The sequence below is a fragment of the Polyergus mexicanus genome, unplaced genomic scaffold, assembly GCF_030449975.1.
Source record: "Polyergus mexicanus isolate NDT 795.1 unplaced genomic scaffold, iyPolMexi1.0 SCAF_13, whole genome shotgun sequence".
NCBI classification, from domain to species: Eukaryota; Metazoa; Arthropoda; class Insecta; order Hymenoptera; family Formicidae; genus Polyergus; species Polyergus mexicanus.
The window spans coordinates 6,670,498-6,696,780 of record NW_027223333.1 but is presented as its reverse complement, the minus strand read 5'-3'; the positions used below and the strand labels follow the sequence as shown (position 1 = coordinate 6,696,780).

The following is a 26,283-nucleotide window of genomic DNA, read 5'->3' as shown; positions in this document are numbered from 1 at the left end:
ACAATTTCCATACGCGCTTCCGGGTTTGCAATCAGTATTAGAAATATATATATATATATATATATTTTATTACGTATCAATAATTATACTGCATAATTAATTACGGATGAAATAAAATTTTCGTCGATATCGTAATTAGTACGTTACATGTTAAATATTGTTACATGCGTGAAATGCAATGTGACTTGATGTAATAAATATCAACGTTATTAATTATTGTTTACATGGACTTAAAAGTTATTTATATATTGTAAGTAAATAAAATATAGAATAGACAATCTCTCTCTCTCTTTCTCGAAGAACTTATAATAGAATATCATAATGTATAATAAAAATTTTGTAATTCGCGGTGTAGTTTTTTTATAAATGCGAATCATTTAACAATCATATATTTTCGGTCGATTGTAAATGAAGGAATTGATGGACAGCTGGATTGACTGTGATTGCTACTTTAATGAAATACTCCGCAAATCATTTTAGTTAATGGCAAGTTTGTGTTTACCTCAACTAATCTTATTAGACAGGTAAAATATTTACGAGGTATTCCACCTCAAGAACCGCGCGCACCGCACTGAGACAGTGCCGTCTATGATAATGGCATCGGAATAGTGAAGCATTCATTAGCCGATACGTCTGGCTGCCAAAGCTTCGCCGATCGCAAACTAATCGTGAGAGCAAACCGCTGTATTTGTGGTTTCTAAAGAGGGAAGGGAGAGGAGAATTTCGTTATCATAGGATAGATGATAAGATTGATCAATGATATTCGAATTGCATTAGACGCGTTTCTCTACAAAGAGAATTGAATCGCTTTGCCGCCAAATACCTACTATTACGGTGAAATTGTTGCATCATACGCAATAATTGTGCATCCGAGTGAGAGATGTTTCATCCTGAGAAAATTGCTCGACGTACAATAGGATACTAGCGTAAATATTTAAACTAACAAAAATTATTTTCTTAGACATTGTTTTAAATAATATTCTATCGTACTTTGCAAAAAATATCATGTAATAATGCGAAGCAATATTTTTCACATTTATTGACAATCATAAGAGAACATGACGGTATCGTTATCGAGAAAATGATTATACTAAATACTCTTGTTTGCCTTAAAATGCCATATGATACTCTATGATTCGAACATTAATCGCCGTTGGCACAAATCATTTCGTTTGAATAACAATATGAACATGGTGTACAAAGAGTTAATACAATAATTTTCATTTACACAGTTATCTTGTTTGTTGCCGATTACTATGAACGCAATGATAAAGCTGCTGTGATAATATTCGTATAATCAACATTGCATATATGTAATATCATGCGGCGCGGTTAATAGCTTCATCGTAGACGTGCAATTTATGAGCTATCTTGATGAAATTTGTGCATAGAAGATAAACAAGTACTAAGTTTTTAATTATACCGAACAAGACTGCCGGACGTTTTATGGATACGAGCGAGATCTAACGTCTAATGAACAATGAAGCCCTTGGTCTTCTTAATTTTCTCTCAGCAAAATTGAGGGCTTTCAATTTAAGTAATACAAGTATTCTAAAAAATGTAAAAAAAAATGAAAGAGAAAAAGACAGACTAGAGAGAATGTAAATTATAATTTCAATTACATTTTACGTAACTCCTCGTATTTATCTTCGGAAAGCTTTGTAAGCTATAACGATTTCCGATAGCGAACCTGGCATAGAATGTTCAGGTGTGACACGAATGCCGCTCAAGCTCAAGTTTTATTCTCCGCGTCTGAAGCGTCTCTGGTTTGGTTGAAATGTGACTAGAATTACGTGTCACGATTTTTATAACAACGGCGAGCCTATTGCCGCGGCAAGGAAGAAAATCTTTTCGGTAATATACGCGCGAATAACAGTTTCCATATAGCCGTGTACAATATTCTTTCAATGACAATTCTATGAAAAAGTTTTCGTTAACGAAGTTGAAAAAAAATTTACATTTTTAGTCGTTTTAATCTATATGATTTTGGAATGAAAATAAATCCAGTATGAAATAATTTATTAATTCTCAATATCAAATACACATATATTCGGATAATAAAAAATTTAAGAATTTTAATTAAAATTTACTTGAAATTATATAATGAATGCACATTTTTGTACTTCTTAATCCTGAAAAATTTATTTTTTGGAAGAATTTTTATTTTTAGTTGCACATCATTTAAACATTTTATAATATTTATGCTTTGTTGATAAAAATTTGTCCACTATTTTGCCTGAAGAAATTTAATGACACTTTTGTTACGGAATATTTGACTTTTGAATTATTTAAAAGAATTGTGGCTGAAAGAAACTACGATTCTTTTGACATGTTCTATGCATCTGACGTATTGATTTGCTCTTTTTAGCAAGCGACCATTTTAATTATTGCAAACAACAATCTATCGATGATCAAATGTCACTTATAGTTCACATCCCAAATAATTGAATTAAATGCACGATATCTATTGATACAAGTGATACGTGATCATTAAATCATTTGCGACATAGTTCAGAAATAGCCGATTATCCTAATTGCCTCTTTCCGGCATTGATTTCCAAGATAGCAGAGCGTGTGTCCCAGCGCGAAAATTAATTTCTAGGGCGAGATATGTATTAGTGATTTTCACATTTGAGAACGACTACACTAATTCCATAATGATAAATACTCGTGCAAAATAGAAAGAGATAGAAACATGTCTAGCGGCTGTCGAAGCACAGCCGGTGGCTAGTCACGCTTCATAGTAATTAGAAATCGATACGCCGTTATGTTTTTTTTTTTTTTTTTTTCCTATTGCTTACGATGAGCTGGGAATAAGTAATGACGCATATGCAAATTCTGTAATTTTTTAAATAGCTCCTTTATCGGGTAAATGGGCATTAATCAAAAATTGAAAAAGTATGAAATTATCTTGCATCTTCTCGGTTTTTCCTATGAAACTAAAAGTAAAATTTTCAAAATGAAGAACGAATGCGAAGAAACAGAAAACACAATTATCGCTAATATTTGTGTAAAAAAATGCGAGCGTGAAAAATAATGATTACACAAGAATTTATTTTAACATTTTAATTTATTTTCAAGTTATTTGTAGAAAAGATGCTATGTTACGCGATACTGATGAATTGGATCTAATTTTACAAAGCAATAAAATGAATGCAGAAATAATGTCACATTTTCCCTTCTCAGCGTATTATTATATGTTGATAATATATATGATGCTCTTGCGTAGAACGACTTGGTTAAAGCCATTTCGTTGTTTCTATATTGGGATAAGGTGCAATAAACTGGCGGAATTGTCTCGGCTGACGCGGATCTCGTCACGTCTAGCATCAACATCAGCATCAGTATCACGTAGCAACGTGTCGCAAGGTAGCATGGTAGCTGCCATTTAACGCAGCGAAGCCGATGTAGTTAGGAAACGATACGTGTCACGAGATATCGAGCGCAATTAAGGAGAAATGATTGTGCTCGTATATATATATATATATAATAGCTGCGTGATCCGTACAGATGGAGTATTCTCGTAAAGATTTAATCGGAGTTAAATCGGGTTTTAAGACGGGTATTACTACACTTGCGAAAGAGAGTAACGCTCGAATAACGTTCCGAAAAATCTTTAAATTCTATCGAGCAATCAAATTCGAACAAACTTCGCGTAGTATATTAGTATCGATCGCGAGCGTTGCAATGTCGATGATGGGCGTCTTCAAAATTCGAGGAAAATTACACGTCGTAACGTATGCATTAAGGTTAATGGTAAGTACAGACGTTACACACGCGAGCTAAAATCACAATAGCAATTTTCGTCTACTATTTTAATAACATTATTTGACGACTTTGGAGTCGGCATATTTTTTAGCGAAAACTTTAATAAGAATTCATTCATCATATACAACTATCCAACTTCCAATATTAGATATCTTAGGATTTTAGCTTCAAAGAAAAATTTTCTTAAAATATTTATTGCGATATATTATTAAATGTATGCGTGTAATAAAATATTAAGTTAGACAGTCTTTAAAATTTTCGCTGTGGAAAATTCGGCTTATTGTTAGTAAAATACAATAATGATGGGATATGTTTCTGACGTGACGATGATGAATGTGAATCTCACCCCCAAATATGCAAAATAGTAACAGAAGAGCCTACGAAATTTTTACGAACGAATAGAGAAACGTCTGCTTTAAATGATGAATTATCAGAAGTACTCTGATTTTATATGCGAAAAGAAAATTAATATACTCGCATCGTTGCCCGACGCGAGGCAACGTTACGAGCCTTACATCGTGAGGTCAATGAAACTTTACGTGCAAAAGCCCGTTGAATATAACTGAGATGTAAACCAGATTGAATCCCGCGGGAACAACCGAGCTTTACCCGTTGAAGGCGTAAAATATTCTAAAATGAAGCAGCTGCTATATTCCTACATTTATGCCTCGTTTCCCGCGTTCTTAGACTTACGGTGGTCACGTAGCTGAATCCTCCCAGACGAATATGGCGGGTGGGGGAAAAGGGAAGGGAATTAACTGCTTGATTATATTCTCGGATATAATTAATCCATTTATGCCTCGCTCACGTGACCCAGAAGCAAAATGTGGCATCCTCCCGAGAGTATAGAGAAACTGGTTCTATATATGTATAGTTTAGAGATTATACGTATAGTCTTATGCCTCTCGAGTTGAAATCAATAAATTTTTTTTTTTGCAATTATCCAAATATAGGTCAAAAAAAGTATAAATTTGTTTGCATTTATTCTGAGAATATTTTTTTAATTATTGCAAAAAGAATGAGATGGATTATTCGCTGATAATATTTTAATCATTTTTCGCATTCTGTGTATAAATTCAATTATGCTTTATAATCTTTAATTGCGCGCGACTACAATTTTTCATGCAGATAATCTGATATGTAGAATGATAAAAAGAGCAGTATGTTTTTCTCTTCTCTCTTTCTTTTTTCTTCAAATTTGAACGTTGACGCCCAAATTTGATCCACTAATTTTAAAAAGAAACTAAATTGTAACTTTGTAACAACTTGCAAAAATTTTGTGCAAAAAACTCGCTACGCAATGCATTTCTACTATTCTTACGGCATGAAAATCTGTGCAGTTTTTTACGGTAAATGAAACGCTAATCTACATGAATTTGACACAGAATAGTTACTTCCTCACAGGAGGAAGTAAATTAGGCCAATATAATGTACAATGTTTTTGGAATATAAAATTCTCGTCCCATGGTAATATTCGCGGATGAAAGGGGTGATTTTAAAAAAGAGTCGCCGCATGCGCCCAGTGAAATCTAGTTTGCAAGTTTGTGTGTTTGACAGAACGTCACGCGTATTTTCATCGGCCATGCGCTAAGACTACTTTTTCGCTGGTACATATCATTTCAATAAAGCTATGAACTGTCTCGCTAAGGCATACTTTTTGGCGCTTTTGCAACCTGTTAAATATTTAAGTAGCATCGCGTGCGATGTTCATACACAGGTAGCGAGACTGACAAGACCTTTCCCGGGCAACGCAAATTGAGCCCCCGAGGGTGTCGTCGGGGCGAAAATTGGAGAGCGCGAGTGAAGATGGTTCTTCATCTCGGAAATATACACTTAGTGGGACCGACTGTAATTTCTCTGACTTTGTTATCGCATCAAAAACAAAATAGCGAAACGCGTCGAGAGCAATTAGCTATCTTATTACATCGGTCATCTCTATTTATTTTGTGCAAGTTAAGCGGTTTTCGCCATTTTCTACGTCGGATAAACACGTTATTACGCGAATAACATTTCTGAACTGTCGACGGTTTGATTCCTTCCTCGAGGCGCTCAGAGATTATCGCGCGTTTCTTGTGCATTTGCGTATTCCGGGCACGTGTCACAAATGTTAAAGGAAACTTCACAAAGAGGAGACCGTTGACTGTAATGCGCTTCTCCGGACACGTGTACGTTGTTACATTGAGATGATGCTGAAATGAGAATGGAGTTTCTCACAACTGGAATTTTAAATATTTAATTTTCTTGTATTTATCGTGTTTTTAATGAATTTCGTCTATCTATCGATTCCACAAAAAACGATTCGCAAAATTAAACCGTAATATTGCAATTACCATTCAAAATATAAGCTTTTAAATATGGTATATTCGAACTCTCATTAAATTTTTCGATTGTGTTAAATAAGTTTCACGGTAAAAAGGAGATGATATAATAAAGAGTTTTATATATTAACATATGTTATATCTGTATTAAAAACTTTTTCATGTTTATATTGTAATATTTTCATTTTACCGTAGCTCGGTATAGGTTAAATATGTTTTGCTTGAATAATTATATTTTTGTTTTCGATACTTAAAAAATTTTACAGAATATAAATAAAGCGATTTACGCACAGAAGGCAGTTTTGCAATGTATTATGTAAAGCGTGGACGAGAAATTGAGGCACGCGCAATCGTCTGGCATGTAGAACCGTAAGAAAACTTTTTAATTAACACTACGTGTGACATTATTTATCGCGCCGGATCCAGGAGGGCCCTTATACGACTTTATCACATTATATACAGGCGTAGAGCTAACACGGCGCATGCGTCTCGGTCAAATGAGGATTCATTTCCGCCTCAATTATCTGAATAATAGAACATGCGCGATATGAGTTACGTCCGGTCTGCTATAATTGCGGTGCAAATATTCTATATTTCTCTCGGAACATCGCTAATAGTGCTGTTTATAATTCGGTCCCGCCGAGATATTGATCGATATTATATTGATGTACACTTTTTGTTTTCGTTGCAATTTCAATACACAATTACCACGGCGGAGTTTGCATATAGGGGGACAAAAAACTGTTTGATCGTATCCCGCCCTGTTTTAATACCGCGCCATCTTTTCCGCTATAATTATTATATATATATATCGTCCCCCTTTTTCATTTACGCAAAGACTGTTTAGACTGAATATTTTATTTTAAAAGATGTTTCTATAAAAATGAATATTTCGGTAAATTTGCTATCGATTTTTTACGCTGAAAAATTATTTGCCACTCTGCCTCAATTAAGATTTTTGAATTAAAAATCAATAATGACAAATTTGTTAATAAATATTGTTGTATTGCTCATTTGATCTAAATTGGTTGCGAGACACTCTGCATCACTCGAGAGATTGGAACAGTTTCTCATCTAGAATGGATTATTCTTTTGCGGAGAACTCGGCGAATATACATAAACTTCCTCCTCGCTTCAATCCTTAATCGCTTAGGCATTCGCATTCTTCTACAAATTGCGAGAGCCGGGAAATAAATATCAGCTTACGTCCGCGCGACTATCGTGAGATTGCTCGCTGCGTCCGTGAAATGTATCACGGTGTTGGTATCTCGGGTTGATTTCATTTTCGGATTAGTTTTAAAGTGCATCGCGTGCATGGTGAAAGTGCGATCGAGAAAGAGAGAAGAACGGAGATAAAGGTGGATCGTGTCGCGGTGTGAAATGCGTGGGGAAGAGGAATAAAAACTGTGAAATCGCCACCGCGACGAAGATACGTAGTATCGTTCCGCGGATTAAAAAGCATTCGTGCTTTTTCATACGCCGCTATCTGCGTGCGACAATAAACGATGAAATATGCAGCTCAGCATGGTTCTCTAAAACACGGCCTGCACACTATGCTAAATTATCCAGGTGCAGATCGCGTTTCCCGCGCGCACGACAACCAGTCACGTGCGAGATCGATATGAATGTTTTTTTTCCCCCCCTTTTTTTTAGACCGCTTCGTGTGTAAATTGTGAAAGATTTTTTTCCAGGGAACTAGCCGCTCCAACAGGACGATTTATATCGGGTGATCCGATACGTGGTTTAATGTTTCAAGAAAGCTTTTCATGTTAAAAATCGGCACATTTGCGTTAATTTCATGATGAGAAAATTTATAGGGGAGAATATTCTAAGTATCGTGGAGTTTTTTTAAATAGATTGAATTTTTTAAATAATTGTAGACAATTTTAATCGACGAAAATTTTTTTTGAACGCTGTTTTACTTTATAAAATTTTTATTTTTGTTAAATCTTTTTTTTAATTAATTAAATTATCTGATTTATTTTAATAAAAAGTTAACGAGGAAATTTGATATCTACAGCATATTAGCTGTATCACATCCATATCCACATTGCCCATAGAGCAGACAGCAGCGCATGAAAAGTTGAAAATTGATTGTGTATCTAGCTGCAAAAATAGATACCCAAGTGCGTAGTGTACCTGGTTACCTACATAGGGGCTATATAACACTGCATGTGAGACTCGTGTGCTTTCTCGATGGCTCTTTTATTTACTCGTTTCGATCACCGATATATTGCAATATTGCGGGAACGACAAGTTTTGTCGGCGAAAGGGCTCTCGCGAGAATAAAACTCGGTAGAAACGCGAAGAGTTGTGTGTCGATAGGAAATCGCTGACGTGGAGAATATCCGGTTTATATGTTAACCTCTGGAAATTTTGCGTCTGAAAAAGTAAAATGTTCGAGTCAAGATGTAGAAGTATTAATATTATATTTTTGCTAACGAAGAGGTCACTATTTGACATTATGCACAATTATGCGACAGGATCCTTAAATAGAAACCAAATTTCTGTCTGTATGAATATTATTTATCTTCCTTTGTATAGATAAAACGATTAAAATATTTCGTTAAATTAAGGAAGATGAAAGTATCTTCGTCATTGAGTTATTCGAAAGGAAGCTACGGCGACCTTTTTCTTTGAGAACAGAGATTGGATCTCCACCGTTTTTCATATTCAAACATTATTATCGTTTATTATATCTCGCGTTTCTTCCTCTTCCGATTTCCTTTATAAGCACGACGAATATATTTTTTCCACACTTTTATTACTACAGCGCATTTCAATTGCTAACAATTTTACAATAAACAAATCAATATGAAATTACAATTACATACATAAATTTGTAATAAATCGCAGATATATGTGTATTTTGATTTTTTTGAACGCTTTATAAAATTTCATGTAACATTAGCCTAATCGTATTTGCGTTGGCACTTGGTGGTAGAACACATCGCGGAAATTTAAATTACCGTCTTGGATTTATATTAATCCATCTCTATACTGCTGGCTCGAAGTAAGACTCTCGTACTATGTCCTAATTAGTCTAAAATTGACTGCCACGACATACATGCAGTATAGCAATCTGGCAATAATGCGTCTGCTTAATGGGCTCGTTTCGGATTCATTTTGAGCAAATATTACCTCCAGATAATCTCGTTGCACCGACATTAACTTGAGAGAACGTAAAGTGCTCGAATAGAAAAAGAGAACTGATTAAATGGATTAAAGACAAATAGAATTAAAGGGTTTTTTTCTCGATCGATGGTATACTCGTTTGTCATCGACGATAAATACATTAACTCAATATCAAAAATTCTTTTAGCCTCGTAGATGTAGAACAATGAACTTTAAAATTCTCCGTTTATCGTATAATTTTTTACAATAATTTCTAATATTTAACAAATTATTCATTTATAATAAAATTTTCTTATTATAGCTAATAACTATAACATAGGGCCAGTATATTTTCATAATTTTGAAGAAGAAAGAGAATATATATAGAAAATGTTTCTCATTAAAGAATGTAAAAAATATGACTAAATAGAAAAAGATCCTTATTAAGAGTTATCCATCGTATGATATGTAAAGCACATTCTATAAATATGCGTCCGATTAATGTAATGAAATAATTATCGATAATTATGCATAAAATACAGATGTACAGGCTTTAATTAAATGTCAATGACATATTATATTATTTATTAAATAATCGTGTAAGGTTTAATTATAGATAGCCTGCAGCTTCACATATCCGGATCTTTATGGTAATCAATTTAATTTTTGACATATTTTTCACGCGGAATAGGAGAGAGGTCGAATGCACAGAATTGTGTATTAAACTTTGAATCCAATCTGCATGAATAAGTCGACATGCGTGTTTAATTATTTTCCTCTTGCATGAAGTCGTTGTATGTCTGCTCGACATCAATATATAACATGACGGATAGATTAATATTGCTGCAAAGGCACAGAAGGATTGAAAAATTTTTGAAGAATATGTTTGAAATGTTGGATCCCCCGCGCGATATTTCGACGAACAATACGACTTTGTCACAAAAGAAAGATCGATTCGATTTTCCGCGATGTACTGTTCTAGTTAGAAATTTAGTTACTTTTTCCCAGAAGGAAAAGATCTACTTTCTACGACTTGAATCACTTTATAGGTAGCACTTCGTAGGTATATCTTGTGCATAGTCTGTGATATTTATGTAATACGTAATATATCGTCAGAAAACAATGCGAATATTTCCTATAAACATACGCAACAAATACGCGACACGTGAATTTATATATTGTATATACTCCTAATACTCTTGTTGCCGTGATTAAACGAATTTCAATTTAATTACGATCATTCTTTTTGCAAACTTTTGTTTTAAAAATGTGCCGATAATATAAAACGCGGTTTATGGAATAAATTAATAAATTTACTTACACACACAAAACAATACGCCGCTTCTTCATTATTCGTTAAACTATTAATAAAAGGTTATGTTAATTAACCCTTCGTCAATAATAATAATAATGATAATTATAAAGCCATTAGTGACATTGGGATTATGTGGAAGAAAAGATTATTATTATCGATCAATATTTATTCATTTTAACCATAAGAAAGAAAGATTCTTATATTATTTTTATTATTTCTTGTAATAATTAAAGAGAGACGTTAAAATAATTTTGAAAATGATATTGAAAGATTGAAGAAAGATACAAATATTTAATATTTATCATTTATTAAATGTTTTTTCATGATTCTTGAAAAATAAGTTTTTTTACTAAAGCTATTTTTATCTCTAGACAATTTTTCTACAAATCTTGACGAGCAAGGAAAATGATCACAATTTATAGAAACGATCGATACACATTGAAATACAGGATAATATTAGTAGATAATAGATCGGTCTATATATAATACGGCATTGTGTAAGATATATTTTGCGCGTATGTAAATTCCTTTCAGCGATATGATCTTCGCGTAATTCGCAGAACACGCTGTTCATCCATTAATTTTACCGCGTGTACTCGATAGAGCTTCAATTCTACGGAATATATTCCGCGTCAGTTGGAATGTATACACTTAGGAAGGCCGGAGCAAAATCAGAGAGTTGCAACACGCGTATTCCGACGGGTTTGCGTGGACAAATGCAATTGTAATAAAATCTGCGCGAATGACGCTCGACAGCGCAACGAACTCGCTTCCACTGATTGTTTCTAGAATTTCATTCATTACGTATGACAGCATCGTTATCATCTGCCGATACGCGATATCAAAGTACACATGTTCGATGTTCCACGGTAATTCCTCTCAGTTCGATCAACATTAATTAATTAACAGAGCGTATAACATGAAATCACGTTACACGTTTTGAATGTACAAGATCTATCCCCAGTGTATTTTGCAATGAACGCAGTTTCACAGACAGCGATTTATCGTGCTTTCTATGTGTATATTACGTATGATATTTTATTCGTAATAAATAACTAATTATGGCGCGATAAAAAGTTTTTCATATTTATCAAAGTCTATATACAAGAGAGAGAAAAAAAAAATTATAAGTAAGACAATGTTCGATTTTATAAAATTTCCAATATCAGTTGGCGAAAGAATTTTATTTGATCTCCTTTTTTATGTTCGATGCCGCCGGAATAAGGAAAAGCTTCTCTCGGTATATTAGCAAGCGAAATTAAATTTTTTTCCAGAACAACACGCGTGTAGATAAGAGAATTGCAGTAATGCATGTGTATTTGTATATATAAATCTTTTGCATAAACAGCGCTTGCATCACAAGCGCTGGTTTAATATGCATATATATGCATACAATCGTGCTTTCGTTATTCTTTGGACATTCTCGTTCTTATTGCGATTCTAAAATATGCATTCTGACTATGATTTTTACGATTCACCAAGCGCCACTTTTATCAGAAAAGTTCCATTAAGTTCGCATTCATTACCTTTTTTTCACGTCGAATTAAATTATTGAGTTATCGCAAATAACAAGCCAATGCAATTTCAAACTGTTATACATAGAAATATAAAAAATCAATTGAATTAAATGTTTTAATTATTACATTTGAAAATTATCAGAATAAAGTACAAAAAAATATTATCTATTGTTGAAAATAATTAATAAAATAATTGAGAGTGAAGCAATTCTAAAACGATACAAAAGATCGAAAAAATAAAGAAGTTATAGAACTGAATTAGATAGCAAAGTTAGTCAGTTAATTTTCTTTATGTCTCTTTTTATGCCGATTAAAAATGGTATTCACCTATATGCCATAAAGCTCTACAAAATCGTGTCTAGTTTTAATCTAAAATAGTTTCAAATATTCTTTTATTATTTCCGTCGTTTTATTTATTTATTTATTTTTTCACAAGCAGTATCTATTAGTTGCTGCAAGCTAATCAAAGTTCACGAGACAAAAAATTAATGATTGCTTTCAAATCGCATTAAACTTAACTGTCTAAAAATTTCTGCAGATAATTTTTCGGCGCCACGGTTGTGTGTTCTTTTTTCCACTATGTGTCTCTCTAGAATTTCATTTTATATCTCTTCAAGTTTTTCGACCATGAAACTCTATTTGTTTGCCAAAAACATGCGCAGAACGTCGTTCTAGACAATTTTGTGAGGATTTTATTTTCTAATTCATCGGACCGATACCTTTGACCTTTCTTATTGTGAAATCGTATTTTGCTAACCCTTCAAATCGTGTTATTAATATAGACAACGAGGAACGAAAGGAAGAAACACGTATGTACATAACAGAAAGCATGCTTTGCATTGTACGCTTCTAGTTTGAATTATCGCGAGTGTTGAACAAATATTTGATTATGATGCAGATAATCGCGTATAGATATATACGTTAGATGTATATAGTTTTCTTTGCAATATATAACTTGTATCACTGCGAAATATTAATACTTTTTTTTAAAGGATCCTTCCATTTCCGCTAATTATTTCACTACTCGTTTATTAACACAAATAAAATTTATGACACACAGAAACCGCGCCCTTTGTCACGCGTCGTAACCGTAATATTTTCATTATAGGTAAAACATGCGTTGGAATACATTTATATGTTGTTTTTTTTTTTCAAATTAGATTTAATGTATCGATGTAAAATAATATATAAAAATTGCTTTACTGTTTAAACAATTTTTTTGTTTTTTTTTTGTCAATACAATTCTCAAAATCAGAATTACATGCGTATTTGGAACAAAAATCGATATTTAAAAAAAAACAATAGATATATACTTATGATAATATATTTAAAAAATCGTAAGATTAAAAAAAATATATGCTTTTATATAATTTTTACAAACTGACGAATTTGTAACAGAAAATATCCGATCGTAAAGAGAGATATATTTATATTATTATTATCTGCAATATCATCTGCAAATTCAAAGATAAAAAATTACAAAAATTTAATCTTTTTTGAGCATTTGATTCGCGCGTATAATCCTACAAAAAATTATTTTTAATATAGTTTACAGAGCATATTATTTCGTTGAAGCGTATTATAAATCTTTGAATCAATGTTTCTATATATTACATTTTTTTTTATAGATGTATGTTAAGCAAAGCATACTATATTGTATATCGCGATAACATGTTTGTCTCATTCATATTTGCGATCGCGTATTATTTTATCAGTGGCGAAATATTTACTCACCGGATATTGCGGACGTTTTTCGTTTAATGGAATTCTGCCTGTTGAGCTTACATTCTGTACGGTACGTACCTGCAATGAAAAAGATTGCAGGAATGGAACCAATAAATATACGATACAACAATACAACGCGCATTAATTTGGGACGTCAATTAAAAACTCGTGTCATAAAAATAAATACAATACAACTTCATATTGTATCGAGAAATGTTTTATAAAGCTGACATTGGAAGAAATACTTTGAAATAACTATTTGAGAGAATATTATCACAAACATGTCATACACATATGTGGGAAATATCTCTACATAATTTATATTTACTTTTTTAATTTAGTTTTTTTAAGTTTTAAATAGTTGATATATCGAATTTGTATTATTGTTGAATTTTATTTAATAAGGTAACGTATATCTTTGCATGTTTTACACGTGATGAGAAAGTTACTGTTATAATATTCAAGAAAGAAAATGGTTATATATTAAAATTTGTATTTTCACTCACACATAGACGGTGAGAATTACAAATAATATAGAAAGTATTATTACAAATCATAATCAAGTACTAGTCTAATACTTGACTACTATGTACTGTCTACTATTTATTAAGAGAAGAAATTAAACTCGTAAAAATTTAGAGTTGGATCGATTATATTACTCGCTAGAGCATATCAAAAGTGCTGTTCGTACAAGTGTCGTCGCTGATTCAGCGCAAATACTGAAGTGTGGAAATTTCCTGACTTCCTCGAGCAATGTACATGAAATTTCAATGATTGGCGGGGCATAGATATTCTCGCCGAGGTTCGCTTTGGCTGATTATTATTGGCGGGACTGGTGTGTTTCATGATGAATACTCGCCGCACTCACTCTAATCTACGCAATTATAGTTTGGCACGAAGCGCAATGTGATGTAAATTGCATGTCGCCATATAATCGAGAATACAATGTCGCATATTTAGGGACAGAGAAATCATATGGAGCATGTTTTATGAAATATACAGAACATAGCGATACGTGCGCAAATTGTCCCTCGGATTTTTAGATTTTGCTTTAAAACTCTGAACATTAAAATGAACTCCGAACATTAATATCATATGTAATTATGAAAAATTCATCATAATCATGTAACATGAAAAAAGTTTTTGTGAAAAATAAGAATATTAATTGTTTTATGCATTTCGATGGACATTCTGCTATATGGAATATTTATATATAAATATAGAGATTTTTCTATCTAAACATATTTTTTCTCTAAAAAATAAATGCGGTGCAAGCGCACCGCATGCTATTGCAATATTTTTTACAAGAAAACATCAAAAGGTAAATAAAAACGTATCATTGGAAAAATATAATGTAAAGTAAAAAACTGATGCATAAAAGGTAAGAAGCTCGCGCGCGCGAATGCCCCACATTAAACTCATCCCTCTGCAAATATTTGTTGAAGCGACATAGACGGAGGTGCAGATTTTAATGAACACCTGGCAAACGACGTGGCGCGTTTGTGTTGACAACGATCTTGGTTTTCCTAGTTATGCTTTCCGACCACGCTTGGCTTGATTGTATATCGACGTTTGCCTTTGAACACGCCAACGATGTTTTAATTCGAAGGCGGATGTTGAATGTCTCGCCAAAAGCAAGGAAATCGTCGTTGTATGAACGAAAATCGACAAATGTAAACGCGCAGATGCTTTATTTCTGCCCGAAGTGTCAATACCTTATTTCGAATTGTTTGCAAAGTAGATATTGTTAGATGGATCTTGCAAATATAATTTTACAAAATAAAACGTTCTCGTTCCGTAAGAATTATCATTGTTGCATTCATACATGTCTCTTACTTCGGTGGAAAATAGATTTTCTTATGTATGTATCTTTCCGGAGACTATTTTTTTTTGTTATTTATATATTCTTTTTTTTAAATAATATAATATATTTTTTATAAATATATTTCTCTATCACTTTCTCTCTCTTTCCATCTTTTTTTTAAAAGAAATATATTAGAGACCATTCAATTTTCAATTTATTATCGGTAATAAAAAATATACAATACATCTAGAGATCGTTTATCATATATCAGGAAATAAAAATTATGCATGAGAACCGCTATAATTAGAACATTTCTTTTCGGAAACATCAACGTATTTACTATTTATATAAAATTATGCTTTATTTTTGCAATTACAGATAAAACACACGGTAATTAAAATCTACTTTTACATCTCTAGCGTGTTACATATTATCACGTTTACACTTTAATGCCGCTTGCCTGAAGTGGAATTTTTTGTTAAGCTTTTATGTGTTGAAGGTTACGATTTTAATTATTTGTACATCGCGAAGAAGAAATGGAGAAAAAATATCATAGTGAAAATTACAATATAATTTTTATAATCGTAGAATATACGAATATATAAGAGAAATCCCGATATACTCTTTTTATAATATTATATGTATTTATATTTTACAAAAAAATGTATTGTAATTATTTAAATATTTTGATGCACAAATAAATACATAATCGTTAACAAACAATAAAACAAATGTATATGCTTTACAATTTTAATAGTAATAAATATCTTAATGTAGTTATATTCTAACTTTACAAGAAATGTTGTAAAAGGGAATGTATTTTTCATATAATATGTACTGTAAAATTTTTTCCTTGCATCGCGGTAAAATGGAATGTACTCTCTTGACCTAATTCTGCATCAGAATATTGAGACCGAAGCAAAGAATCTATGAAGGTTTTAAAGAACGTTCTCCTCGTCGATTGATTCCACCTTTGAAGTTTTGTGAGTAAGTAAATTCAATTCAGGCACGCTTTTATTTTTCCAATGTGCAATATGAGTTTTTTTTTTTTTATATAAAGTAGACCTTTCTAAAAGACACAGATATACAATTTTTTGCTTTTATGTATATATATATATTTAAAATAAAAATATTTATTTAATATTTCTGTTACGTGTTTACGCTTTAATTGCGTGAACATATGAATCGTGTAAAAGCGGAAAACCTGCGTGTGATAAATGTCTCGAATAGCCGCATTCTAAATGTAGTTTCCGCCCGAGCTCTATGCACAGACGACGTATATATATGGTATATATATTGCTGTATGTAAAATTATTACTTCACATTATTCGCTGTAAATAATGCCGCACCAATATAAGCAAAAGCAACTACACCGTATATATTTTACAAAATTGTGAACAACAACACAGAAATGTATTTTTTGGTACAGCGGCATTTCAATCAGCATATTTTGAAACATTTAATTATCAACGATCAACGATATTGTTTCTTTTTGTAAATTTTTCTCTCTCTTTTTCTATTTTAGAATTTTAAATTTGCTTTGCTTGTATCTTTGTATACATATAATGTATGCAGGAAACGACAAAAAGTTATGAATACAAAAAGACAAATATTATATATATATACAGTATATATGTATGTCTGTGTAATTGAGCAATCGATAATCTCTTTTTGTAATTAATTGACGGATTGATGGTTCTCATATATTTATATTTAAATAAAAATATACATAAGATGCAGGATATATTAACAAAAATATTTACAAGATAGAATAATATTGGCAAATACCAACATAAAATACGCGTTTGAATCGATAAAATACTCAATCGAAATCGAGATAGAATATGCACGAAATGAATTCCAAGAATCTTTATCAACCATGACTGATCATTTTTAAAAGGACAGAAGGTTGATGCGGGTAGTGTTTGATAGCTCGGATTTAAAGGTAATTCGTAACAATCAGACTCCGGTCTGATGATCGAGAAGAGCGACAGACTTCGGGTTCGAAGATTTTTATAACGGAGGTGTGGTACCGTTATCATGAAGGAGTTACATATCGAAACGAGATATACGACACACCTGTAGCACTGTAATCTTTCGCCCTCGTATTCGTTCTTTGCGCTTTCCTTGAGATCGACAGTACCATCACGTACCTATAGAAAAACGTGCTCGCTGAAACCGCAGTTGGATCCGAAGGAGTCAGCTTTTACAGAGCACGGATCAACCTTGGAGTTCTAGTAGTAATACGTGTTTTAGATAGGATGCACATAGAAATCACACGGATGGTCTCCTTGGTTCCGCCTGTAAAGGGAGGAATACTCGCTCGTGTAGATAAATCTGTCGATAATATTGGATAACATGTGTTGCGTCCAAGTGTGGTCTGTCCTCGGCTATCGATTGAATGAAAAAAATAGTGTGCAGACATGAGTCATACAAGTTGAAAAGTGACAATAATGCAATAATTTTTAATCGATTTTAAACACGTCGGATGAATATTTACTACGAGTAGACGTATTTTTCCATTATTTGGTATTCTTGAATCTCTTATACAAAACTCTGTATCTTATCCGATATTAAATAAATTTCGCGCTTTCAAATTTAATAAATATATGATCTATATAATCATGTACGTACATGCATAAATAACATTAATAAATAAAAAGCAGTCTAAACGCTTATAACTGTATAAGAGATTTAATAATTTCAAAATATATTTTCATCGCTATCAGAAAGTTACTTCACGGATTTCAGTCACCGCAAGAAAGTTGCAAAAAACCGCGGTTATGATTGGTCTTAGTAACTTTATTTAATTTTATGTTTTAAAAGACAGCTTATGGAAGCGCAAGATAAGTCGGCATTGCTACTGTGCTGGTTACGCGGAAAAAAGTCTTTTCGCGAATATCAAAAGAGAAGACTGTCTTCTGAGATTCGTTCGACGTAACGGCGAGAAGTGAATGAAAGCAAATTTATGCAAAGAGATCTGCATAATTTTTTTGACGATGCTGTATCGCAAATATTATAAATAATATCCGAAAAAAAATCCGTGTTGCGTCGTGATGAGATTATCATCATTATTCTATCATAACAAGAATTTAAGGAGGAAAATAACATTTATTCCTCGGAGATTCTGAGTAGCAGCGTAGTGCGGGTATATATTCTCTAGCGGTTTCAGATCCATCATACAAAATTTCATTCTGAGGATATCAACATGCGCCGCATCGGGGAGTAAGTATCCGTGTAGGCGGACAGCATATCAAAAAGATCGCGTAATATGACATAGGTAAGACGAGCTATTGACATACTATGATCAAAATTCTCGATAAAATTGAAACCAGTTTAACATTTCGGGCAAAATTGACTTAAAAAAATCAGTAACAATTTGGTTTTGATTTTTTTTCCACATAATTCTTCATTTATATGCATATTCCTTTTAAAATATGAGAATTATAAAACCAGGAAGAGAGAAAAATTATTTTATGACATACGTAATTCCTTTATATTTTATATATACAGAAGTATATAAAAATTTACTAGATTAATTTAAAAAATTTCGTATAGTTTTGGATTTTATTATTAGTAGAATCTGAAATTTTTAATGTATTATTTTTTATTTTTTTAACATATTTAACATCTTTTCCAAATGTTATTCTGACAACAATAAATTCGATACAATTTGCTTTAATTTAATCTTATTTTTGCAAAAAATTTGGAAGATGCAATAATTTATATTTCTCTTATTATATGATACGAGATAAAAGTATTGGAAGAAGAAAGTATTACGTAATATATTGAATTACGTATTATATAAAAATATTAATTTTGTTTTTTTTTTTATTATAATTTATTTTGCATTTTATATATATGTTGTATGTATATAAGATGCGCTTTACTGGCGCATGTATTCGAGAACTTAATCATTGTATTGGAACAAGGGCTTGTGCTATCTTCAATAGTAGTTTCTGACTAACATGTTACATGTAACGCGCAAATGTACATAGATATAATAGTAGTGGTAGTGGTAGTAAGTCCTCCGGGTTTCCACCAGCCGGGAAAATCACGCGGGCGACGTGAAGTAATGCGATTTTGGCGAACAGGGATGCAGTAGATGCAGCTCTCGATTTTGCCATCCCCACGGGACTCAAAGAATTTATAAGAGCGAATCGGATAAATCGCATTGAAACGAGAAAGTAGAAATGTATTGTCTAGTTTTTCAACAAATACTTTTTAGGACGCGCGGAAGAAACCAGCTGCGCTCCCCGTATATTTCAGAGATACATGTAATCGAAAATCGTCCTTCATCTCGCTGTGTTTAATCTTAAATTTAAGACAAAAGTTTCAATTTTTTTCTACCCTTATAAGAATATAATTTAAATATAACAGTTTTCAAATATCCCGGTTTTAATGCTTATCAGAAGATAGAAAATCTAATTAGGGACAATAATACATGATTTATTGTAATAGCATTTTAAATAAAATTATTGTCGCGCGAATAAAATGACATTTAAAAATGCTAGATACAATTATAAAGTATTAATTGTTCTCGTAAAAGTATATGCTTATGATAATGTTTACGGTAAATTATATATGGATTTTTTTCAGATAAAATATTATTTCGCGATCGCGCGAGAAGTTAAGTATAATAATTTGATAGAATAAATACATACATATGTTTAATTGAGCAATTCTGATATACTCGTATATTTGCAAATATAAAAAATATATTGGTAGTTTTTTTTATTTTAAAGATTTTAATTGAAGAGGTTAAATATGTTTCTTTTTTTTATATAGACTGAAAATGTAATTATGCCTGTGCACACAGAGATTAAATCTTATTTAATCATTTTATACGAAATTACAATTTTATACTCGAAAGTGTTAGTGCAGCAGTAGTTAATGCTTCCGCACACTTTAAAAAGAGACATGCTCGTTAAAGCAACAGCATGTATAAACGATTAATGTTACGACTCAGAATATTGAGGGTGAGATGCGTTTGAAGACATCAGCGTTGGTTAAAAGAAATAAAAGCGCTGCAATTTATTTGAAGCTTATATACTACTTTTCTAAAATATAAATTAAGTAGAATGTTTCTTGCAAAGAAAAATTTATAATGGTCCAAGTGATAATTATATATTTACATCGCGCGCGTTTTTACAATTTTATATTTTTTTATACAAATTTTATTTGATTTGAAGAAATTGACAGAACGTTCTTAGATTACCATAAAGTTATTTTATGCCATTTTTTGTATGAAAATGATAATCGAACTTAGTAGAGAAATTATTTTAAGAGAAGTAAACAAATTTCGGAGAAGAGGCATTTGCAACTGCTTTGGAATATCATTTAGAGATTTAGACGGTGAATACCATATTTCCATTTCAAGTATTTATCAGGCTTCATGCTTATAATTATAGCCTTATTTTCAACGAAGTATATATGATGCTTTATAACTCTTAATATGGAAGAAACTTCCACAAAGTTTTAATTGAATCTAATACAAGAAATGAGATTCAGCCTTACAATTAACCAGCATTTCCCTCGTACTTAAAATCAAGTTACAGAAAATGCCAGGTCCAATCTGCATATATAGAAATGTAAGCGAAAATATGCATCTAATTCGTGCAACTTACAATCGTGAAACTACTTAATGTCATTTCCATGTGTCACTGTCACTGGAAAATCTGCTATTATGTGTATATGTCAGCAGTTCTTTAATTATATAATAGTAAAATAGTTTATGAAGAAACTATTTCCAAACTGAAAATTTGTGAAATATTTACGATAATTTTATAACTACGAAAAATATATTATAATATAAAATAAATATGGAGAAAAGTATAATATTCGAAACATTGAGATCGGAATTTTATACCAGATGGAATCATACTAGATTTTCTTTACTATATATACCAGTGTGCCTTTAAATCCTTGGATCATAGCACAGTTGGAAGCATAAACGGGATGTAGTTTGATGGCGGACAAAGCACCGGGATGTGGCACGAAACTATAATAGGTCGTATCATGAATGCGGCTGATAGGAGATCGGTGATTCTATTCTCTTGTGTTATGCTTAACGCGTAATACCACTAATAACATTAAATGTATAACTACATAGATACTAATATAGTAGCGGATTCTGTGTCGAACAAGCTTTAAAAATTATGCGAAAATATTGTATCGAAGTGCACATTCGGATAATTTTCATATAAAGAGAATCTCGTTTATTGTCATTACTATTTAATTCCGTCGGCATTGCAAACGACGAGAACGTGAAAAGTAGGGCGATATGATTTTTCGAAACATAGAAACTTCTCGTATATACAGTGGAAAGTTTGAGCGTATCTCATGTAAGTTCCGGTGCAACGGATTTCAAATTCGACGTCATAACTTTTCCTCTCAATCACGAGCCCACTCGAGATTACTTCGCGAAATCTCTCTCTCTCTCTCTCTCTCTCTCTCTCTCTCGAATGTCGAATGCATTCATGAAGAGAGCGTAGTATTCCCGAGACTCATATGATGCGTATATGCACAGGCTTTTCCTTTATTGGCATTTTCATTTCGCATACACAAAAAAACTTGAATCACATTTCATCTGATTTATTAAAACGCACATTTCATTTCAACGTGCTAGAAGCGCTTTATAATGCGTCTTTTATCGAAATCTCACAATAGTCCCCGCATTCTCATCATCGCATTGATGTCTCTAACGTGCCTACATGATTAAAAATTAGACGTGAGGTATGAAAAAAAAGAACATCTATTCGAGCTTATCAAAGAATGAGACTTTTGAGAGGCTATAACATATTTTTTTAAATTTTTAATTAGCATATTATTACGATTAGAGTTTTGTATATTTTTTTATTTTTTTCTATCTTTTGATTTTGTTTGATTTTGTAAGAGTCTTACCTCATGATTTATTCCGTTTGCCTATTTTTAAATTAAGTATTTTTTTCCTGCAACAAGAATGTAAGGAAAAAGTAAAGTTTCGAAGTTTTACTATAAATATATCGGTATATATAAAATTAACTTGTAAGGATGTCTGAAGTTATTGATATAGTAGCGTGACGAAGAGTTTTGCAGCATTCGATAAAGTTTACATAAGTTTTACAAAATAGATGATTATGAATGTGTAAAGCGAATTATGGCAATTTTAAACAATTTTTATCATTACTTATCTTTATCTTTTCGCGCTTTTCAATTCTATTTTAAATTCAGAATAAAATTAATAATGAATGAAATAATTAATGACGCGTTAAATAAAATTATACATACATACATTTTTATTAAATTTAAATATCTTTAGTTCGTGAGTTTTTTTTTTTAATTTCAAATAATAAATGATGAATAAAATTTTTTGCTTCTGAATTCTATTCTTTCTTTATTGATATTGATTTTATTTTAAGCGATTTTGGATGCTATATCGTGTAATCAGCAAAAAATGTTTCTAATAAAATATTGTAATTTTAAATCGCAAAGATTGCATCGTCATAAACGTATTAACTTATTACCACATTTAGCTTTATTGTCATACTTAACTATGATCGGTTAATAGCTGCACAGTCTGACGTCTGAAATGATGAACGGTGGCGAAATATGAAATCATTCATCTTCATTTTCATCTCGTACCGAAGCGAAAAGCGAAGCGCAGTTGGCATATCGGGTCATGATAATAGATCAATGTAATGTTACTTTAGCCAATAATGCTATTATCGCTCTTTCAAAGTATGATTAAAATTATTTAATCTTGCAACAGCACGTATAGCAATCTGCTCTGATAAATGTTTAATTATGACGTTAAGCAATATATTGTATAATAAACGTTTTAATTTTTATAAATTAATTATTTCAAAATCTCTCGTGATTGATGAGATGATATGAAAATTTTATTTCGCGCAACCAACGCGCTTTTCCCGTGAAACAATGAGACTTCTCTTCAAATTCCTCTTTGGTGAGTCAACAAAATAAAGGAATTATTCCACGTGATAATATAAAGTGTTTTATCCTGTACACACAATACAGTCAGAGTATGGCTTTCCCGTACTTCATTATATAACTTCACGTTACGATGAAATATAAGGTAGAGAGGATCGTCTATTTTCTTACACGTTATATCACTTTAGCACGGGTTTGCGCTGCGCTTGCTACGCCCGCTTCTAGCCCGTGTCTGGCGATCCTTAAAAAAACACGGAAGTATTTGAGCTCGTAACGAGACGAAAGTAAATTCCAAGGTGAATAATGATTTTTTTTTAAAATAAGCATTCTCACGCGCCACCCCCATCGGTTCAAACGAATATATATATATGTATATATCTTTCTTTCTCTCTCTCTCTCTTTCTCGATAAAGTAAACAAGCGAAATTGTAAAATTTAAAGCAATTGCGATGCGAAAAAATTCACCGTAACAATTAAAGGTCCGCTGTTTTTCATTCCGCGTAGTCCACTTTCCCTTCTTGCTTGATTGTATCGGAGATTGTGTCTTTATTTTCCCTCACATAAAAATCAATTTCTAGACATGTCGGATATTTTTTGGACACAGTTCTTAAGATAAATATCGAGGGTATACCTACGTTTTACGAGGGCAGGAACACACGAAGGTGCGCGAAACTAACCTCCATCGTTTTTAATATCGGACGACGACGTAATACCATTTCATCTTTATCTTCACGAAATTATTCCCTTCTCTTTTGGAAGAAAATTTCTTTTGATTAAGTGATACACAAGGCGGGATCAAAAATAAATATATACGAGTTCTCTATTTTTATATTTTCTAGAGTTTTTCTAAAGTAAAGTGTATGTGTGAGCTACTTGTTTAAACAGTATTCAAATTAAACTGTCTGTAGAAGATAACATCTTGTGCATAGAAGATACTGTTCTCAAAGTTTTATAAAAAAATATAAAATTTTTAATATCTTTACTTTTTTCTTTCTCTATTCAACTTCATGCATTCTTAAGTTCTAAATTCATCGAAAAGCGTATCATATTTACCCCAGTTGCATCATTAAATAATGAAAATTATACGAGTATATCAATAAAGATTATCTTTTTTTGCCTTAAATGCATTTTATCGAGATATAAAGAGAAAGAGAGAGAGAGAGAGAGAGAGAAATGAAAAAGTTCAACGTATTCCTTGCATCAAGATATAGATAGATAATGCGCCAGAGGTGGGTAATCCCTGGGGACATTCAATCATTCTGCGCTCTCTGGAGCGTTTCTTCCCCTCAAACTGATGAATCGTTAATTCGACCCCTGCACTGTCCCCAATAAGCGAAAGACTGAATAATAAAATAGCATATTAATATTTGAAAGAATCGATTTCAGTCTTAAAATTAGTCACGTCGCGAATATTTCAGTCGTTCGAAAATAATATCGCTTCTTTCAAGAGATGCGATTGGAGATTGCATTGGGGTAATAATAAACGTATAAATATTTATTTTTGCATTTCATTAGCGGTTTCATTAGATATCATTTTTAACAGTAATAAAATTTGGAACTCGCTAATATCGTTTGTTTTTTATTACTTATATTATATATTTATCATTACTTATATTATTTACTATGTTAATGGTTTTGGGATGAAACAATTTATTTAATTGCGTAAAAAATATTATATATGTATAAACAAATTGTTTAAATATTTTGTTTATTTGTAAAAATCTTCTAAGTTGGACGCTATTGTTTAAGAGCGTTTCATACTAAGCGGTACTTCGCGTATAAACTTTTTAGCCTTTAGTTTATTATACTTTTGTTACAAAGCAGTTTTAAAAGAATTAAGATATTCTCGTTTGATAAAGTTTTTCAGGTCAAACTGAAAGCGGACTAAGGATTAATTTTTTTTCCACGAGGATTACACAGATGAGTTTATCGGTTTATTTTGAGGGAACCGTATAAAGTAGGTGTACAAAATAAGCGAGAGATTTTCACCGTGTTTATGAGAGAGGAAGTAAAGAATCCAATTTCGTTCTGCCGCACTCTATTCGGTATCAGGCTTTGCTATTTAACAGCAGACGGCGTCGTCTTTGGGGTACTTTTTACCTCTATAACGGGATCGTGCCGTGGTGGATCTTATCGTCAGTTTTTACAATTCGGGCCACACAAGAACGCGTTCAACCGCGTTTTCTGATTTCAGCGTGGGATAAGCTCGATACGCGAGTCCGGTCGAGACTCGAGACTCGGGCTTTACCATATACACCGCAACCGTGATTTTATCGCCGAACTTTTGCGCCTCCGTTTTCCCCTTCAGTATGTTCTACCCTTGTCCTATCGATTTCTGTGACGTAGCCCGCTTGCCTCGTCTCGTTCTGTTACGTCCCTTCTCGTTTTATTGTCTTTCTCGCGTTCGCTTACTATACTCTGTTTCCAGTCTCTGTTTCTTATTTTTTTTTCTGTTTGAAATGATTGACGATCAATAATCCCTACGAGAGTAACGATAAAACGATTCGAATGATCCAACAATCTGGTGTTTATAGAATCTCTCACCATATATTCTATCCTTTTTCCTTTATTTACGGATTTTTTTATTACTTTGGAGTCGGCTTTTTTCGATAAAAGTTTGAGTAAATATTTTTCCTTCATCAATATTTTAACATTCAATTTTAAATATTTTTGTAACTAGATAAAAATATTTAGTTCTTGCAGATTATTTTGAATATTTCATAAAGTATCATTGCTAATAAAAAGATACATCTCAAAATTTGCTTTTCCTTTTTTTCCCTGGGATTAACTGTCA

General features: G+C 32.1%; 3 protein-coding genes across 7 annotated transcripts in view; 1 reads left to right on the top strand and 2 right to left on the bottom strand.

Moving 5' to 3' along the window:
• LOC138938728 (troponin C, isoallergen Bla g 6.0101-like) overlaps positions 1-23,795 on the bottom strand; it is a 60,716-nt gene extending 36,921 nt beyond the window's left edge. The window contains exon 1 of the mRNA XM_070305936.1: positions 23,791-23,795. Within this exon, the coding sequence (XP_070162037.1) occupies positions 23,791-23,792 (2 nt within the window). The 5' untranslated portion in view covers positions 23,793-23,795. The remainder of the gene's footprint in view (positions 1-23,790) is intronic.
• The window catches only part of LOC138938725 (pre-piRNA 3'-exonuclease trimmer), a 120,799-nt gene that overhangs the window by 5,765 nt on the left and 88,751 nt on the right, over positions 1-26,283 (top strand). The window lies entirely within an intron of this gene.
• LOC138938726 (leucine-rich repeats and immunoglobulin-like domains protein 2) overlaps positions 1-26,283 on the bottom strand; it is an 89,122-nt gene that overhangs the window by 27,727 nt on the left and 35,112 nt on the right. The window contains exon 2 of one of the 3 annotated variants that reach the window (XM_070305933.1): positions 13,767-13,835. The exons of the other annotated variants lie outside the window; for them this stretch is intronic. The gene's annotated coding sequence lies outside the window, so the exon portion shown is untranslated. The remainder of the gene's footprint in view (positions 1-13,766; positions 13,836-26,283) is intronic. 3 annotated transcript variants of the gene reach the window in all.